General features: G+C 32.5%; 3 protein-coding genes across 3 annotated transcripts; 1 reads left to right on the top strand and 2 right to left on the bottom strand.

Annotated features, from left to right (window-relative positions):
• The first annotated feature begins 1,965 nt into the window (after window positions 1–1,965).
• On the top strand, window positions 1,966–2,628 carry LOC119631918. Its single transcript, XM_038024496.1, has 2 exons — window positions 1,966–2,024; window positions 2,206–2,628. The coding sequence occupies exons 1-2, from the start codon at window positions 2,013–2,015 to the stop codon at window positions 2,497–2,499; spliced, it is 306 nt and encodes a 101-aa protein (XP_037880424.1). The 5' UTR covers window positions 1,966–2,012; the 3' UTR covers window positions 2,500–2,628.
• A 2,076-nt stretch (window positions 2,629–4,704) lies between these two features.
• On the bottom strand, window positions 4,705–5,440 carry LOC119632465 (vitelline membrane protein Vm26Ab). The gene is made up of 2 exons (XM_038025384.1): window positions 5,429–5,440; window positions 4,705–5,293 (listed from the first exon to the last, which is right to left on the bottom strand). Exons 1-2 carry the CDS (start codon window positions 5,438–5,440, stop codon window positions 4,916–4,918), a joined length of 390 nt encoding a protein of 129 aa, XP_037881312.1. The 3' UTR covers window positions 4,705–4,915.
• On the bottom strand, window positions 5,211–12,693 carry LOC119632464 (leucine-rich repeat-containing protein 15). The gene is made up of 2 exons (XM_038025383.1): window positions 10,866–12,693; window positions 5,211–5,293 (listed from the first exon to the last, which is right to left on the bottom strand). The coding sequence occupies exon 1, from the start codon at window positions 12,691–12,693 to the stop codon at window positions 10,999–11,001; it is 1,695 nt and encodes a 564-aa protein (XP_037881311.1). The 3' UTR covers window positions 5,211–5,293; window positions 10,866–10,998.
• Between the last annotated feature and the right edge of the window lie 8,161 nt (window positions 12,694–20,854).

Raw genomic sequence — 20,854 nt, 5'->3', positions numbered from 1 at the left:
TTCTATAAAAATAAATTATACGGAACTTCGACAAATAAGCGTTTTGTGACTCCATACGCGTACTAATAATATATTAAATATTCACAATTTTCTCCACAGCTTTCTTAACTTCGAGACTGTCGTGCGTAAAAGTATGCATAGGAGATTCTAGAAAGTCTAAATTAATTTCTAATCACAGCCACTTTTCCATCTATTTGATCGTCGAACAAAGATTATAAATTCATAAGATGCAAAGGCTTCTTTTTGTTGTTGTAAAATTCAATTCTATTCGTCACCGTAGTGCTCTACCGATGTGATGCAATCAATCGAGAGCTCTGCTAACATTTCGTTGCCGTTTTTATAAAGCGATTTTTTTCCCTTTGGCAATTCGGTTTTTCTTTTCTTTTTTAATTTTCATACGACCAAACACTCGGGATATCTCTCCTATACGTGTAACATAGTGGTAGTGAAAAAGAAAGCGGTAAAAGAGAAGGAGATATGTAGTGACCGCAGCCTGATGGGTACTTGCCCAAGCGGCAAATGTTCTGCCTTTAGCGACTAAGCACTCATTGTAGCTATGACCAAATTTGCACTCGCGAGCATAGACTTGGTAGTCGCCTGTCTTATATATTCGGCTGTGTGGGATATAGCGGATGAGGTAGCACCCCGAACCTCGATTTTTTGCAATTTTGTGATTGTAGCCAGCAACTCGTTTACCGTCAACAACCGTCTTGCTATACTGTGAGTAAATGTGATATAGTTTTGAAAAACCTGCTTATCATGCTCGAATTTTTATCCAAAACAGTGAAAATAGTATGCCTTGATATCGTCCGTAAGTAAGCTATTTCTTCTTCCTCTTCTTCTTCTTCTTCTTCTGCAACTTTTGTTTTCGCTTATTGAAAATAATTTCCTGGATTTTTTTCATGTTTTCTACCGTAAGTACCTCGTTTGACGGTCCCCTGCATTCCACATAATCGGTGCTCGTAAAATCTCGTTTAAGTTCCCAATAACCCAATAGCAAGATGTTGTTCGCGACAACGACCAAAAATTGCCGTAACACTTTCCAAAGCAAGTGCAGCGAAATTCTCATATGCGGCCAACACGATAGTTGCCCCATCAACCAATTTGGCCATATCCGTCTATCCGTTCACTCGTTCGTATATTCATCCATCTCCCACCTATTATTTGAAGACGTAAAAATTGATAGGGAAAAAAGGAAGGCGTAAAATTGACCTAACAAACGGATGATTTTAACGCGCCGACGGCTGGATAATTTATAATTGGCACATGTGCTCCTAGCATATGTAATAGGAAAAAAATTGCATTGTAAAAATTGATCGCGATTGACTCGCTAACACGCCTATTAATAGTAAGAAACAATTTTGCGATATACATGAATATATTTTAATAAAGTTGTGGGTGTACAAAATTCGCCCCAACGCTTAAAGCCTTAATATATATTTTCACTTAATTTCTCTTCATTCGCATGAATTCAAATAAGCTTGGAATGGCGTGCGTACGTTCATACGTACATGTGTGCGTGTCTGTGTATCTGCCCGTATGCACAAGCCTATATAATAATTACATTTAATGCAATCGTACGCGCTCGATTCTGAGAACTTTTTATATTTCTGGTGCGGGTTTATTATGTTATTATTATTGTTTTTGTTTTTACATTCACAACATTGTGACAAATAACCTTTAAATGAAAAAAATTATAAAAATCCACAGCTACTTGAAATTCTATTTCAATTCACAATCGTTCGCATTTCACAGCACCTGAAGTTGACTTTATCTCTGAAAACGTTTTAAAATTCATCTGCCGACCAAAATCAAAAAAAAAAAAAAATAAAAAAAAAACAACAACTAAAAAACTATTCATAGCCCGCAAAGAATAAAATTTAAAAATAATAAAAAATATTTAAAAAAAAAAAAAAAACTTATTCAACATTGTTCACCAAATAACCAAATAAGAAGAAAACAAAAGTAAACCAAATAAAACAAAAAAAACAAAAAACAAATAAAAAACAATTATGTTTAAATTCGTAAGTTTAAAACGTCATAATAAAAATGGCAACGTTGATAATCTTGAACAATCACCTATACTTCAAACATCATCAACTCATAATCCGATTGCTTTAATTCCCAAATCCCCAATCAATCAACAACATCATCTGCACCAACACCAACACCCTGCAAATCATACTTTTATCAACAACATTTCAGATAATCCCGCTTGCAATTGTCAGCTTCAGCGTGATCTTCAGCCATTTGCAGCCTGCTCTAGCTATGCCACGACCGGGCGATTTCCGGGATGCTGTCGAAGAGATCGATGTACCGCCCGAACATCGTGCTGCTCCGCCGCAAGCTGCTCAGCCATCTGTCCCGCTATACCCAAGAGCCATATTCCCTGCCATGCCCGGCACATATCCATTATTCTTCCAAACACCAAACGGTTTTGTACCCTTCGCCAATACATACAATGCGTATCCTGCCCTAGCCCCAACAATTGCTATTTAACATCATGCGATATTAGATAAATAGACGAAATACTTGACATTTTCTTTTATGACAACACAATTATAATATAGTTTAAAAGGGATTTTTTACGGCAGTTTTGTTTTACTTTTTATTAAAAAAAAAAAAAATTATATATATATATATATATATAAATTATATATATATATATATATATATATGTCTTTTTTTGTTAAGTACTAAAGAAAACTGTACGTATATGTTATGCTTATCAATAAATACGATGTATGTAATTTTGAAATGAAAAACAATAAAATAACAAATAAACAAACAACAAAATATTCGCAATTTTATTTTATAACGCGGACACCTTTACTCCTGATTATGTATTCAATTCGAGATGGTAGTCGCTGAAAAGGATTAGTAATTGCTTTCATCATTCTTTCAATCCAGTTAGATAGCCATTTGTCAACCCGAATTTCTCAATCGGAAAGCATGAACATAACAAATTTTATTATATCATTAATCAAAGTGTGTTTTTTTTTTTTTTTTTTGTAGTTGTAAAAGTTCTTCTCAAAACAAAATCATTTTGAAGGCATTTAGTCATTTTTCGTAAAAATAATTAATCATCGAATACAAACTAACTATTAACTATCGTTCAGTGAAGGAAGCCCGAATGCGAATGCTTGTGACATATTGAAAAATCAATTAAAAATGCTGTCCTACAAGCTATTGAGAATAGCCTCAATTAATTAACCTCAATGCGATGTCGCTTTCAATGACTTCTCTAGTCTCTCGACTAGAATGTTTTTAGGATAAATTAGGCAATGATATCTTTCGTTTACGATATCATTTATATATGTGTGCTGTGTAGATGTAACACTAAATTCTTATCAAGTTTATATACCTATCGCCGAGTCCATAGCACTATTAGTATAATCAAAATTCATTTGCATGAAATTAAAATCAATCGTGAAAGACTGAGACGAACATATTTTTCATTTAGGATATACTTACAGTATTTCTAACTCATTACGCAATGAGAATGTCCTTAAGCTTAAAGTTTGATTGTAAATTAAACTAAACTAAACCAAAACCATATTATTATGTACGTAACTGAACTAAAACGATATCATTACGTATGAAATAAAAATTCGCTTCTCTAAGGATTCGTTAAACGTCTAACATAAATACAAAGTCCAAAGAGTTAACTAAAACATTTTATTGAAATACATAATTAATTTTTCAAATATTTATCGATTGGGTGACATCTGTTTAACTGTTTTGCCCTTTTTCCTCATCTGCAAATCTGCTTAGGTTAGTTGAGATAAAATTTGATAATTGAATAATGTAAGCGAAACAAATGCCATTAAGAAGGAGTATTAAATTTTCACTTTCTATTCCCAATTATTGTAAAGGGAAGTCGCTGTTATTTGTCGCTTAGCAAGCTTTCTAGTCCTGCTGAAAAGAGAAATAATTTTTCGTAAACTATCATAGAAGGATAATAACAATAAGGCCATAAAATTGCACTTATGTTGCTTGTTTTCTTTTCTTTTTTTCACATCAAATCGGGCCATGAGTTGAGGGAAGGTGGCGTAAAGATTCCTTTCTATAGTTCTTAGGAATGCGTAAACCGTAACGACTTCTAACTGCCACGATTGCATCTGAGCGCTGTGGAGTGTTTGCACGAAAAAGAAAAAAACGCTACCATACTACACTATATAAAATATTACGCTTACTTATCATCTTATGCTAATAATATATATTGTACCGCATTTTCATCTTTTTTTTTTTTTTTTTTTCCTGTTAAGTAATAATCAAAGCAAAATATTTAAAATTTATGTAAACTTTGATGATAAATTAATTTATCTATTCGTAACCTTGAGATGTTATTTATAATGATAATATAAAGACATATAAATAGATTTAATTATTTCCTTGTGGGTGTGATCACATTACAGCAATGTCTTTATACACATCATCGATTCACTTAACTGTTAACAGGTAATATTCTTCTCAGAATTATACTATACTCATCATGCCTGTGACATTAGTCAAAGCAATTTGTATTAAAGACAAGATGAATAGCAATTGTTGTCTTCCTGATCGACTGGCAATGCAATTATGTATGAATGGCGACAATATGACTAACAGATAATGGTCCTATTAATAAAGGTTATAAAATGCTTATTTGTTCATTTTTTTTTTTTTTTGCGTAAAAAATGCATTTAAAAATAGATGAACCTTTTGTTGTGTAACCTTACAAGTGCATAAGAATTCTGGGCTGCATAATAACATTATTTATTATGATGTTAGATGACATAAACCATATTGGTACACGATGCAAATTATTTTTATTTCACTATTTTATTAACATTTTTGAACTTAAATTAAAATCACAAAGTCCGTTTAACAAAGATCCATTTTACATAGTTTTCAAAATCGTTGATAAAGAGGTTTAGAAAACCGTAGTATAGGCAGCGGTATGAGGATAATAGGAGGCAGCTATAGGAGCTGTATATGCGGCAGCGATGGGGGCCGTGTATGCGGCTGCCACGGGAGCAGTATAGGCTGCAGCTACAGGCGCCGCTACGGATGTGGTGTAAGCGGCTGCAACGGGAGCAGTATAGGCAGCAGCTACAGGCGCTGTATAGGCAGCTGCAGCGACTGGAGCTATTACCGGAGCTGTAGCTATCCCATTATAGTTACGGGCAACATATTGTGAACTAGTTGCTGTTACAACACCGGCGGGAGCAGCAGCGGCCACAACAGGAGCCAAAACGGCAGGTTTACCAGAAGCGGAGCATACCAAAGCAATTAAAGCAATGCAAACAGACTGTAATCAAAGCAAAGGATATAATATTATTGCATTAATATGCCTAATAATCAAAATAATTTAAAAAAGTTATAAAAAAATAAAACTTTTTTTTTCTTTTTTTTCTTGTATCAGTACATAATGATCTTTTCTTACCAATTTGAACATTTTGTTGGATTTTGTTTCTTTTATAAAATTTTTAAAAACTTGATTTGAGACTCTTTTACTTAACTTTTGCCAAATGCAAACTATGCCCTCATTGTAAAAATCACTTGTCTTATATAGTCATAAATTCAATGAATTGCGTTCAATCAAGATGTCCGTCAAAATATTAAAATATATGCGCTTTTTTTAACAAACGCTTAAAAAACAAACATTACACTAAAAAAATAAAAAAATTAAGTTCTACAAACCCTAATACGTATTGTGATGGTATAAGTGTATCCACAACAATTATTTCATATCAAAAATTTGTTTATGATATAAAAATACGCAACGAATAGATTAACCATGCCGTAGTGCGAGTGCCAAAAAAAAAAAAAAAAAAAACTATTTTATGTTATTAACCAATAATTATACGAAATATATAAAAAAAAAAAAAAATTATTTATTCTAATCACATCTTTTCATTGGCCCTCACGTTGAAGTATAAGGTTTAATTTATTATATGTAGAGGATTTCGATGGTGTTTACCTACGCAATCGTCTTTAAATTTCATGAAACGTTTTTAGGCGTAAAAGTTTATTTATCAAATGCTTACTGAATCGAAACGTTGAAAAAGACATTTTTTTTTTTTTTCTTTTGATGACCTTCAGCAACAATTCACACGCACTTTTAAAAATAAGCCTACAATGCGATACAATTTTCAACTAAATTTAAAATGGTCCTAAAAATATATATATTCAAAATAAGAGAAAAAATTTTTATTAAATTCTTTTGATCTTTTCTACATATACAGGCATAAAATATGTTCACACCATATGTTCTTACCTCGAATAGGGCGCTACTTTCTTCTGATGCTATCTAAAGGACTCGAATTTTTATTTACTAAAAATTTATCCAAAGCTTGACGCTCTTGGTTCAGTTTTATAGATCAGCTTCCAAAGCGAACAATTCCTATTCTAAAATCTCAAACTATCTTCAAAACTATAAGATTGAAAACATGTTTGAAAAAACGTTAGCGTTTTCAACATAAGGATTCTTCCCTTTAATGCTTTTGAAGTTAACTTGCAACACTAATTGCAGTTCTTTAAGGTTCAACCGAACAAGTATTGCTATATCATCTTTACAGGCTGTAGCCTTTGAGAAGCCTTTGCAAAATATACAAATTTTGTATTACTGGTCGCCCTTATTGTCATTACGCATACTGTCATAGGCGCCTTCAAAGACGAACAATTAACAGTGTTGTGCAAGGATGCAAGTAGAAGTTTGTGGATGAACTAAATTCAACGATTACGCACCGTACTCAATCAACTGCGCTGTCCCGACATATTTGACTCAAAGCACATTAGTGCCAGCTCCGAAGAGGACTAAAGAGAAGAAAGGAAGCATTAAAACACACTTTAGTGAGTCGGAAATTAAAATAAAAAAATTTCTATCATTTTTCATTGCACTGATATTATCTGCTCGAAAAACCTTACTGGCACGTTCTTCAAACTTCTATTCAAGTGTGAATAGGTCGGTACAAATAAAAGAAAAACTGAGTTCTTGAAAAAATGCTTGCAATATTTATAATGTAGATAATGCACGATTGCCTGCTCGTCCTAGCGGGGAAAAAAAGTAGCAAAGTTTTACTCATAGGCTTTTCGAAGTAATATTTAAATAATTGACCCACCCTTAAATACCCTACAGTACTTCGTTTAGTGAAATTAATCATATAACGACTTTTTAAAATAAGCCTTTACAGGGGGAGCGTCGAAAAATTTGTTCGATCCGAACCATTTTCAATTGCGTTTCTCCTTGAGCCCCAATATGTTGATGTACGCAATTTCAACAAAATATCATATCTCAAACAGTAGCGACAAGTAATTTGAACAAAAAAAAAAACAAGACGGACGGACAGGCAGACAAACAGACAAAGGTAGACCGAAAGTTACTCTGTGTGTATCGATCCATGTGGAAAGAGTTTGAAGACAACAGTTTTTCTCAAAAAGTTGCGCTCGCTTCATTCGCGACTCCGTGCTGGAGCTTGAAAGTAAATGCTTATATCAAATTCAATAGTGGAGAACAATACAAGCCAACGTGCCGTCTGATGATCAAAAGAAGAAATAATAATGACAATCAAGGGATATCGGATGAGTATCACGTCGACTGCTAATGCTTGGGCCTGCTAAGTCGGACACGAAATTTAGTTTCCGAGTCGCCGACCAAAATACCATTGAAACGGGCTATCGCTACTGGATTCTAAAAAAAAACAAGTAAGAACATTATAGTCGGGCAACACCGACTATTATATGCCATAAACCACTTGGCCTAGTACAGCTATGTTTGGTAATAATACACATTATTTTGCACGCAAAGCCATAATTGTCATGAAAGCCCCTGACATTGGAATATTCGATTATCTCTCCACATAAGAGTTTGCGTTTCATGTGGTGCAGATTAGGTCCACTTAATTTTTTTTTATTTAGTAAATATCAGGAGCAAAGTTTCATCCCAAAAAAATATGAACAATTAAGGTTTTTTGGCATGGAAGGGTTTATATTTCTCATGAGAATACTTATATGCGATGGTCTCCAAAAAAATAGATCTACGTGGTCCAAATTCGGTAAAGTAGATTTCTTTGGCAATTTACTATTCTAAGCGGATAATTGCAACAGGGGGATTGGTCGAAAAAGTGGACCGTTCCGAACCATTTTCAGCAGCATTCGTCCGTATGCTCAGCTAACTCTGTGTATAAAATTTCATCAAAATATTTTAGAAATTGTGACCTGCAGCTTGAACACAAAAATACATGGACAGGCATTAGACAGACAGACAGACAGACAGAGAAACAGACAGGCGTACATCGAATCGATGAGTATAATAGAAGATGGGTCTATCTTAAGCCATTTTTGATGTTACATAGGTCCGCACAAATGGTATTGGGCATAAAAATATGATCACACACACATTGACAAAATCCATTTAAACCTTTCGTATGTGCTTGTCATTCATTCAAACTGTGTATATCTCTACTCAGACGTGTGATAAACTATCAAAAGATATACATTTTTTTGATAGCTACCCCGCTAAGTATTTTCAGCTTGACTTTCAGTCAGGCGTTTTTTATGACATAATCTTCTACACACGAATGCCTAAGAAATGTGTAGAAAAGAAGTTAACTGGGAAGAGTTGAGTTTATCCCAAATACAAACCGTTTCTGGACACTTTCAAGTTTTTACTTGTTCGCTTTGCTTTTATGAAAAGACAAATAAATAAGAAAGCCCTATATTCCGATTAAGACGGATCGGTTAGTTATTCGCTTTCGATATTTATGATATTTACTCTTAACCGATCAACTCTTTATTTTTTCAAAGATTTTTCCATCTGCGTAAGCTAATAAAAGCTTATTTATGGATAGATAAATAACTGAACTCAAAATGTTGTACTCTATCGAATGTACCAACCAACCAACCAACCAACCAACCAACCAACCAACCAACAAGAAAAGATAATATCTGCGCCTTTTTTTTTATAAATTGATGCCCAAATATTTAATAAGATGATTTAATCTGATCTTGAAAGTTTCTTTACAACATTTTCCGAATGTAAGTCAACAGAGTTTCGACTTGAAAATCTAAAATTTATATATAGCGTAATATATATGGTATCCAAGCTGGCTGTGAATGTGAAAATGCTAAAGTTATTCTCTCTTTCGCTGGAATGGTTGTAAGTATTAGTGTTTAAACTTGTCCGTCCATTATTGTATTGTCTTGAAATTGATTTTTATAAAGGTAATTGGAATGAAAGAATCGATGAATGAAAGTTGCGACAAAGATCTTGCTTGTGATTTATCGGAAGGCTCCTTCCTATAATCATAAGCATGCACGCATCACAGTTTTCGATCTTCTCGTACATACTTTCATTTGTACTTATTTATGTTTATATAGATATATGTAAATGCGTGTAGGTCAATACGTTGTCTCCTTAATAGAATTGGTGGCGAAACACTGTCCACAGCACACACATATAATATAGAAAAATTGATTTATTTATTTATTGTGTATATAGATAGCATTGTATATAGTATTGTGAAAGCCTTCGTATGCTTCAGAAAAAGGGCTTTAGAAAAAATTCGTAGACAATAGATTGATTGGCTGCGTAATTATGCGAATGAATGTTTGCTGCAATTCATATTGTAACCGATACACACAATACAGATTGTGTGTAGGCATTTTCAGTATTTCTCACCCATTGCGAGGGAGGAAACATTAACACGTTTGACACCGCATATTCGGACTATAATATAATGACATGCAACTGTTGTGGGCAAATTGTGGTTGTGTGTGTGTGTGTGTGTGTGTGTGTGATTTGTTTATGGTGTACAACACTTGAGAACATTATCTTGTTTGAAAAATTTGGTTTTATTTTATATGTTTACGTAACATAAACCTGATATGCAACAGTTGCCTATGAGCATAAGCAAATGAAAGAGTGTGGAAAATGTTATGTCATTATGGCAACCGATCATGTTACAGTTATTATTATTATTATTATTATTATTGTTTTTGTTGTTATTATTTTTGCATTGATTGTTTGTTTCACATTATTGCTTGATTTTCATACTAAATTGTGCAAAATTTGATTAAAAACTACTTTAAGTGTCTGTAGTAATAAAATTTTATTTATTTCAGTTTCTCGATAAATATTAAATAAATTTTTTATATTAATTGTGTAGGCGTGCACATATTATATAATAATAAATTTCTGCAGGCAGATTCGTAATTTATGATCTCTTTCAAAGGGTTAAGTCATGTCACGATGATTTCAGATTATTCAAGTGCGCAGACGGACATTCGCACATATACCGAAATGTATTTTTATAAAACAATTCAAAATAGTCGCCTATAAGCATATCTTACAAGCGTAATAGAAAAGTTGATATATGATGACTTAACAGATGGGGGAATGTCAACGCATAGGCTGCGAACTCTACTCCACTCCAAACTCGGATTAACGATAAAAAGAAGAAGAAAGTACACGCACAAATACATTGAGTAAATAATGCAAGCGATCAATTCAAAGATATATTGATTGCTCTTTGATTTTCGATCATTCGGTCGTTAGTCAATCTAGAGTCCATCGTTAAGTTATACAGTTATCTTGCACATATATGTCTCTGTCTTAATAGCAAATAGCGAAAATATCTTGACCGAAATTTGTTCAAATCCACGTAGATTTGTAACAGATATCGATCCAGCTATCTAAGACCTTTCTCTAACTCATCTAATGAACTATTGCTGAGAATGTTTTACATATATATATATATATATATATATATATGTGTGTGTGTGTGCGTGTGTGTTTGTGTTTTTGTCTCAAAATGATTTCAAGTTTTTAAGAAATTAATTTTCAAAAAAATATCTTTTTATATATATGATTCATAGATCACCTTTAGATTTCATTCCATTCGATTGAATTCAGTGACAAATATTATTTATTATTACGTTTTTATTTAATTTTATTTATTTATGAATGTTTCCTTTGTATTGCGCGAGTATTTCTTATTATTATTATTATTATTATTATTGTTCCATTTGTGTACTCATTGTTGCATTCGAATGATAAACGATTGCACCGCCGCGTCTTACTTGATATTTAGCTCTCAAAATGCGTCCGTAATGCCAGCCAACTATACATATTACGCACACTAATACAACAAGCGATATCTTTAAGACCAGCAGATACGATTGCATTTGCTGGGCATGTAAGCTCATGGTCTCCAAAGATTTTTGTAAAATTTTTTTCAATTCATCAGAGTGGTATAGATCATGTTCGACCCGTTTCAATTCCTCTTTTACATGACTCACACATGTTACATCGCGTATATGTGTTACTTCTTCATCGCTATCATCCGTTTCAATATGAAGTTGCGTCGTTTCCAACAGCTGTGGCGATATCAATAGCCAATGCAGATACGAGCAATTGAAACGATTACGCGATATGCCTAATTGCTGTAGAAATGGAAAAGCCGAAGCAAATGTATATTTACCCTGTATCTCGGTTAAATTATTCGCATCGACATAAAAATATTTCATGTTGTCATTGCTTGGTACGAAAATTTCCAAATTTAATTCAGTTAAATTATTATAGGATAAATCCAATACAGAGAGTGATTTAAGTTTCGAGAACATTCCAAATGTTAAATAATGTATACCAGTTGCACGCAAATATAATTCCGTCATATGTTCTAAACGTTGATAAGTAGAGATATTTGGAGTACCAACCGGATTAAAACCCAAATCCAGCTCGTATAGGTTAGTGAGGGCGGTCGTAATATTTGTTATATCCTTGATTTGATTATTTTGCAACCATAATGCAACCAATTCGCGACCATTTAATACTTTCACTTGATTTATAAAATTATGACCGGCATATATCGAACGTGTACCGTTTATAAGAAGGGTAGTTAATTTATTATGCGATAAATTCAATGTTTTGCTAACACTTTTATTAGCCAAATGAAAATCAAGTAATTGATTATTGGACACATGTAATACTTCCAGGGCATAAGAATTGGCGAATGTGTTCGGATCTAAAATTCTCAATAAATTATTAGTTAAATTTACTTCACGTATATTATCCAAATGATTGAAAACTTCCGGTTCAATGAATTCTAATAAATTATTGGCCAAATTCACTTCGTCCAAATATGAATTTTCGGCAAATAAATCTTTGGGTAAAACTTTTAAACGATTATTCGCCAACACTACCCGACTCAATTCATTTAAACCGGTAAATGTTAAATTCGTTAGGGTATGCAAGCAATTATAACTTAAATCCAAACGCATCAAATTATGTGCACCAACGAATACCGATGTTGTTATCTTTTCCAATTTATTATTGCTCAGATTAAGTGTAACTAAGCTATTCGCTGATGAAAATGTATTGCGTGGAATATCTTCAATTTCCGTATATGAAGCATCGAAATTTGTTAAGCTGCTGAAGACATCGAATAATTTAGCCGGAATGTATAACAATACGGAATTATAGAATTTCATGAAACGTTTTAAATTTGCTTTCGTTTGATTCGGTATCTTTACGTTTTGACTATGCGACACCTGAAAACCGGATACCGTGCAAAATAGACTATCCAACAAATCGGTTTCGTCACATTTTAACAAAATGTCTTCGGCACGCGTCGATAAGCAACACCAGCTTCCCAATAATGTAAAAATGATAGAAATTTTTATTAACGATGACAGCGACGACTTAAACATTATTATTATATATTAACTGTGTGTGAACTCGACCATTCATAAAGCAAAACTAATTGAGCATTAAACTCTGAATAAAGAAGGATTTTTTTTTTTTTTTTTTTTTTTTTTTGTTGCTTTCATTTCTTATTATATTTTATATTGTTCTTGGCTTTGCGGCTTCCTCTGTAGATGTTTATATGCATTTAATATATAAATGTGATAAATTTTCTTTTTAAACCCAACGAAATGGAGAAATAATTCCGTCTTTAATATTATTTGATAAAGAATATATGGAATGTTCGAGAAAAATCAAAACAATTCATGATGCCTTGCCATGCTTAACGCAAGGAATTCATTTCGAATTTAAACAAATGATATTCATTCATTTCTTCTTCTTCTTCTTATTCTTTGTTTATCCTTCTTACCCATACTGTACCTGTATTGATCCTTTCCAAATCGAATGCATTGACAAACAAGTTACGACGTCCAAGTGCTTTTACAACAAAAAGAGAATTTTTTTTCTTTCTTTCTTCTTCCTCGTCTTCTTAGTTTTTTTTTTTTTTTTTTTTTTTTTTTTTACTATTATTCGATAACTCTATAGTCAGTCAACTTTGGAAATGTAACACCCGGACGTTTATTTTGCTTCCAATGATTTCATATATATCTTGGCAAAAATTCAATATTGTGATTTCGAATTGTACACAGTCTCAGCATCAGTGTTATCCGACTGAGCGGCCGAGTAGGCAACAGTCTCAATTCGCAACTCAGTGGTCGTGGATTCACATCTCAAACCGAAAGCGTTAGATGCCAGTGTTTTAAGACTTTGGTCTTCGAGTCTATTCTCTGGGTAAACTTATAATAATGAAGTTAAGGCTGGATTATTTTTGCAGAGTCGACACCGATCAAAACTCGAAATAGTTGGTATAGTTGATCTTACATGCGCTTCTGCCCATTTTCTCTATTTTCAAGCATTTGCTTTCAGAAAATTTCATCGATTAATACAAATGAAATTCTAAAAAAAAAAATCGAGATCTTGTATTATTAATATTTCCAATTCATTAACTTGAAAATGTTTTGATGATGGTTCCTGTTTTTTCTACTTATTGCTCCTTCAAGTCAGTTTGGCTCCATTTGATTAATTCTAGTCTAGTTAACCCGTAGCGCAACCAAGTTTTACATATATCGCTGAAAATTAATCTCTAATCACATGATTCTTATGATTTGTATTCGGTGTTCTTGAGCTAAACGGTTTCATTGCTTGAACAGCAGTTGGGTTTTTTTTTCCTTGAATGTGGGAAAAATTTCGAAAACTTCTTTGCTAATTGTAATGGAAGGCAATTATCTCACGAAAATTTCCAGTATATAGGATAACGAATCTCTTTTCTCTTATTTTTTATTCGAGGTGTGTCAGAAAAAAATGAAGAACGCGAACGCGAAATAGAAAGAGATAGAAACTTACCCCCATCGATTTACCGACTGAGTATCTCACTGTAACTACGGTCAAAAGAAACTCTACTCGTCTAAGATTGGATCCCGTTATCGCTGACGTGATAATCGCGACTCTTAACTCAAATAATAACAACGCAAACGCAATCGATGTCGCAGACTCAATTAAGTTGACTTGAATTTTTCCATTGCTTACGAATATGAATTGTTTTTTTTTTTTGTTTTTTTTTTTTTGAGTTACCGCCGTTCCTTCACCGTTCAGGCTATTGCAAACGAAAAGGCAGATTTAGTATACCTTCGCATTTGTAATGCCGTGATAATGAAAATCACAAAATTAATAAACAAAATATATATATACATATATACATATATATATATATATATATGTATATGTATATATATATATAATTATATAGCATTTAGGAATCATCGCAGCCTTTGAAAGCCGTTTCTTTTTCTCTATCGTCTTAAAATACAATTCGATAAGAATGATTTGCAAATTTTTTTTTTTTTGTTATTTGTTTCTTATTATTTTATTTTTAGTTTAATTGCATTTCTTTAATTGCTTCTGTATACTTTGCATTAAAATCACAAAAATATGTATGTTTAATAAATAAACGCACAGACGCAAAGATAAAGGCGTGAGTGCTTAACCAATCATATGCGTGCAGTGTGTACGGGGTAGCCCTGAACAAGTTACAAGTTGTTGAAGAAAGAAAAATTAACAAAATTGCAATTACATGATGAAAAGACGAAAGTGTAAAGCATTTCGCGATAATCATAAGGAAAACCACGTTTGCGTTATGAAAAAAAAAAAAAAAAAAAAATTAATAAATAAATAAATAAGTAAACAAATAAAATATTTAAAAAAAGTAAAAACACTACAATCGGTCGCCACGCCATCCTACAGTCATTTTATACGACAACTTTTCAAACTAAGGCGTCGTATGGAAAATGCTTGGAAAAGTAATCAGAACCAAATAGTGATCGTACTTGGGCCGAACAACGCCATATCGTGTATCGAATATGAGCAAAATATCTCAGAAGGTGCGTTAAACATAACGAATCAAGACGAATAGATGGACGGACGGACGGACATGGTTAAATCAAATTCACAAAGTGATTTTGAATGAAAGACATGATTGTGGCAGGTCCTTCTGCGTGTTGCATACATCCGCACAAACTTAATATGCCCTTGTATCAGATATGGTGTAGGGTATAACAAGTATGCATATATAGATTTTTAAAATGACTCAAAGTTTAGGTTACTGTGTTACTACTGTTGAAACTTTGATTTCAATTCAATTTAATTCAATTCAAACGTGACTTGTATAAGCAAATTACAAAACATTATAAACAAAAAGAAACCAATAAACAAATTGACAAATTTAAAATGGCATTGAGACAAGTTAGCTATAGTTACTTCGTTTTCTGCCTACATTACGAATTTGACCTTAACGAAGGTCGGGCTTATTTCGCTAATAATTTTATGTAGATCCATTTATTCTTATAAAACGGTCAATGCGTTCACTTAACGTCACAGTTACATGTTTTATCGTTTAACGCATATTACATAATCCATAAACATGTTTGAATATATTTTATTTGTTTTATTGGCTATTGCGGCTTGCGTAACCGCCAAACCTGGAATAATTGCCCCAGTTGCATATACAAAATCGTCAATAGCGGTTGCTCCGTTGATTATCAGCACTATTCTGTCACTTGAATATTTCTACTTAACTTCTCATTACACTGCCGTTGCTGTTTCGACACCGTACACGGTACAATATCTGGCTAATCCTTATGCGGCTACTAATCCTTATACAGCCGCTTATCCCTCTACATTTCTAATAAAAAAGTAATTTTCAAATTTTCGAAAAATTAATACTTAAACCTCTAGTCGATACGAAACCCTTAAAATTGTTTTAATGTTTTAATGTCTTCAAAAACTGAATAAAATTATTTTTTAAAAACATTGAATTTTTCATTGCTATTATAATTTTTAATAGGGCTCCTAAAAGTATATTAGATATTCTTAAAAATAAACTGTTTACATTTATATTCCTAAAGACCTCTTGCATACTATTTTATATGGCTTATTGTATCGCATACGCGATTTGTTGCACGGTTTTCCTAATGCAATTTTATATTTATTTTTAAGTTTATAACAATCGGAAGATAGTCCCTGTAGTCATAAGATAACTCAGACGGTGTTTATAGTCTTCATTAGCACACAAAAGTTTTCAGATGATTTTGCCACTTTCCGTCCGTGGAACTGCATATCTGTCGTCCATTGCTGGAACACTGACGGCGTATACATATTTACGTCACGTCTTAACATGGGCGTGACCCACTCACAACCCACTCTCTACTACATGTGCATAAAGATTCATTAGGCGGGTATAAATACGTCTACGATAAAAAATATTGAAACTCACACTTATTGATGTAATGATGAGAAATATTTCTTAAGCTTTTCAGAGCGTCAAAAGAGCGTTTTATAACTATAATGTATTGCTTTTAGGTGTTATATATATATATATATATATATATATATATATATATATAACATACACATAACATATATATAACATATATATAACATATAGATATGTATATGAACTATTTGCTCTAAAGCATTTTTTTTTTTGTGCTTACTATTTTAGGTTTTCCAAATTTTTTTTTTTTTATTTCTTTATGAAGGATACACAACATTTGTCATTCGTTTTGTAACATTTAAATAAATACATCAAACTTCGCCTGCACTATAAAACTTCTTTAGGCATTATTCAACTAACATATATGAAATAAGAAGTAAGCAAAACATTACAATGGAAATAATACATGAGTTTATGCAATGACTCGTATTTATGAAACAATTTTTTACAATATCCTGCAATACCTTCCGGGAAAATAAGCCAATTGGAAAGCTTCCTACAAATCTTCCTGCTCTCAATTTAAGCGGCTATAGATAAAAGTATTTGAATAGTATTAGCTGTGTAAACTCAATATCAATAGATACGGCACATACATATATATATATATATATCCAATATTTTATAACTCAATGTGGTAATGAAAAAAAAAAAAAAAAAAACAAGTTTTTATGCTTTATTTAGCAAACAGTTTATTAATTTATTAAATTATTATAAAATTTTAATTTAACGAATATTTAGTAAAAACTAGTATAAAATAATGACAAAGAAAGAAATTTCGCAAATATCATTTATTAAACCGAAGTGCTACAAAATATAAGCCATTAGCGTGGAATTTAATCAGAAATTTCAAGAAAAAATTATTAGACTTGTATTCAAGATTAACATCCCACTGATAGGCGATAACGCTTTCTAGCGGCATTAAAATGCTAATTAATTAATTTCAACAGTAGAAAAGCTTATAATTAAAGAGCTTTTAAGTCTTCTTTATGAATTTCGCATTAAATATTTTAATTTCATTATGCGTTATAATAATAAAGATAATAGAAAGAGTACACAAAATTATGTTGAAACAGTAGCTCACTTAAGCCTAAAAACCCTCTGACACTTATGAGGATCTATATAAAGAAAAATTCTCACAATTACTGTCAAAAATTTGCAGATTTCGACATCTATTCCAGGGCATTTATCAAATTTCTTAAATGTCAATGTTTTAAGCCCACATAGGAAAACACATCATTCATCACACAAAGCATATATAACGCATAAGAGAGACATTTAGATTTCGTTTCTGTCTATCCATCTATTAAAAATCATGATTATTACCTTACGTAATAAGGCTAAGAGAGCAAATTTGACATTAAATTTTCTCGCAATGAAACCTTACAATATAATTTAATGTGATTAGACTATTAACCTGAGTACGCCCGTCTGTTCGATATAACAGTGAAAATTCGCAATCAGTGATCAGAAAACGGCTAAGAAACTGAAACTCGTCGCGAATACTTGCTTTGTACGTAATCTTTAGAAACAGCTTGAATATTCGAAAAAATGTAATATAACAGCCAAGGGCAAAAAAAGAGCAACAACAATTTACAAATTGTGCGGAAAAATCTTATTTGATGTTTAACTGCTGAACACTCTCTTCGCAAGAACGAACATCGCTCTAAACTATTCAATAAATCAATTTTGTTTCAAGGACGATATAAAAAGATGATTAGTTCCGTGACAAAACTTTGAATGTAACCGTATTACGAGTAGTTGAAAAAGGCTTCTCTGTAAACACGATTTCATTGTAGATCACTCAAGCAATTTCAATTCTATTCATTAAATTTTTCAACGGCACCTTCAAGATAAGTGCGTAAAGTGAGATGCGTAGTAGATTTTCGATAAATTCATTTTAAGTAGAATTTTTTATGGCCAAGCATTTTCGCACACAAAAAGTAATATATTCGAAAAGGCTTTAGGGCTTTCACCAGCTAGATTAAGTGCATTTTTTTATTTTTCTTTTTAAAGTCCCCCTCCCTCTACGCTAATCTGCCGGCTCGCATAGCCTCTCAAATTCAATGCACATGTTGCTGAATTCTTTTGCAAATCTTTTTAAAATATAATTTTATTTATGTTTTTTAGCGACAGAGTCGCTTTAATAACTAAAATGTTCTCATTCGAATGCTTCTTCTTCGATTCCAAAACAAAATGACGAAACAAACGCACTTTATTCCCTACATCACTTATGTTGCAAGGGTATGTTAAGTGTGTACAGATGTACGAAACACCGAGAAGTGCGTGAGATAGGCCCACCTTTTATTATTATCCAAGTTTGTCTGCGTGTTTGTCTGCTTTGTCTGCGTTCAACCCACAGGTCGCAGTTTTTGAGATATTCTGATGATATTTAGTACACAGGCATGTTTTGACCCCAGGACGATCGCTAATCGGACCATTTTTCCGACCACTTTCCATAGACGTCCTTATTGTGAAAAGTCATTATACGTCTTAACTGTCTTAAGCGAAGTAGTGTAGGGTATTTAATGATGCGCCCTGTCCGGCTATAGTTTGTTTACTTACTTTAAGCTACGATTGATTATTAAGTGCTAAGGCTACTTAATTAAAAAGTTGACGGATTTTCTTATTCAACATTTCCAACACAATCAAACACACATAGTACAGCTGATAACGACATATAAGAAGAACTGTAAGCACTTATCAGATATTCTCTCATCTATCTCTTACTCGTTTCCCAATCCCATATAATTTATGAAAACATAACCAACTGATATAAAATAACCGATTTTTATATACAAAAGTTGAAATTGAATTTTGGAAACAAGAAATCAAAGGCTTCAAAAAAAGCATTTACTTTAAATGTTTGTTTATTTGTTCAAATATATCTAAATGCAGACAGTCGTGCAAACGTATTTTCGCTCTACAATCTACAAGCCCTGATGGGATGGAAATGTGTTTGTCGTTAAAAAAAAAGTTTTGGTAAATTACTTTGCTACGATTTGTTGTATTCTTAGACATTCTTAGGCAGCCCCTCCGTTGCCGTCCCTTGCTTGCAATCCAAAAAATACATTTTCATCTATCGTGTTTTTATTACCGTCACAACAAAACACATTTACACGTTCGTCGTTGGTTGTCAAGGTATCAATCATTACCATCATGAATCTTTTATCCCAACTAAATTGAAATGTGACTTTTGAGTTGTGTACGTACATTCTTAACGATGGGAAAACGTGATCATAACCGCCTCGCAAGTCACATGTACTATTTGCATCATTTAATCTTTGATTTACGTTTAATTTGTTTCGCACGCCGTTTTAGTAGCAGCCTGTTACATTTCTGCTTCTTCTTTTTTTCGAACAAGACTCGTGGGCGAATTTCTAGTTAACTACATTGCATAAAATGTGTTGAAATAAAATGTTTCATTAAATTCCCAATGAATACGTCAGGATTAAGAATATTTTTGATTTATTTGATTTTCTTCTTTTGCTTTTTTCTGTGTTTTTTTTTTTTGCTTTTTCATACTGATATAAATACAATGAAAATTCAAAGATTCTTTTTATATTCGCATTTTAATTAATTATCTCAATAATCGATCGAAATGGTGGTGTTTTACTTCGATTGTCATTTGTTTTACTAAAGTCTATGGAAAAGGAGTTGAATTTTTAATAAGCAAACTGTACTACTGTCTTATATATACGATGGCATATGATGGCGTATATAATCTTATAGGCTAAAGCTGAATGTCTTTAACACATATATACGCGAGAACAGCAACAATATTTCAAATAGATTTGCCAGAGACACGTGACTTAGGTCACTCTACTCAAATTCTTTTGCTAAACGATAAAATTGTTATAATCAATGGATATTTATTTATTTATTTTTTTTTTTTTTGGTTATTAAATAAAATACACACACATTAATTCAAAATTATTCTTTAAGTCTGTCCATGAATTTGCTCGAGAAGCACAATAAATTTCAAACACTAAACTAATACTAAAGTTAAGAAGTGAGAGCGAGAGCGAGAGCGAGAGCGAGAGAGAGTTACTTGCCGTCAATTCACAAACAATTCTAACATAGATCGGCTAGAAAGTCATCCTAGAGATCCTTGAGGATGCCGAAGGCACTAAAGATTGTATTAATCGAATTGCTCGAGAACAGAGAGCCATTTGAATGACTAAGGCTCGAACGGAACACGGATTGGTTTTTGCGAAATATCACAAATCACAATAAGTGCACAACTGGTGCTGTCCTGATGGAATGCGTATATCGTTAGCAGATATGAAAGCATATGAAAC

The sequence above is a fragment of the Glossina fuscipes genome, unplaced genomic scaffold (genome assembly GCF_014805625.2).
Source record: "Glossina fuscipes isolate IAEA_lab_2018 unplaced genomic scaffold, Yale_Gfus_2 1, whole genome shotgun sequence".
NCBI classification, from domain to species: Eukaryota; Metazoa; Arthropoda; class Insecta; order Diptera; family Glossinidae; genus Glossina; species Glossina fuscipes.
This window is presented reverse-complemented; position numbering and strand designations above follow the sequence as displayed.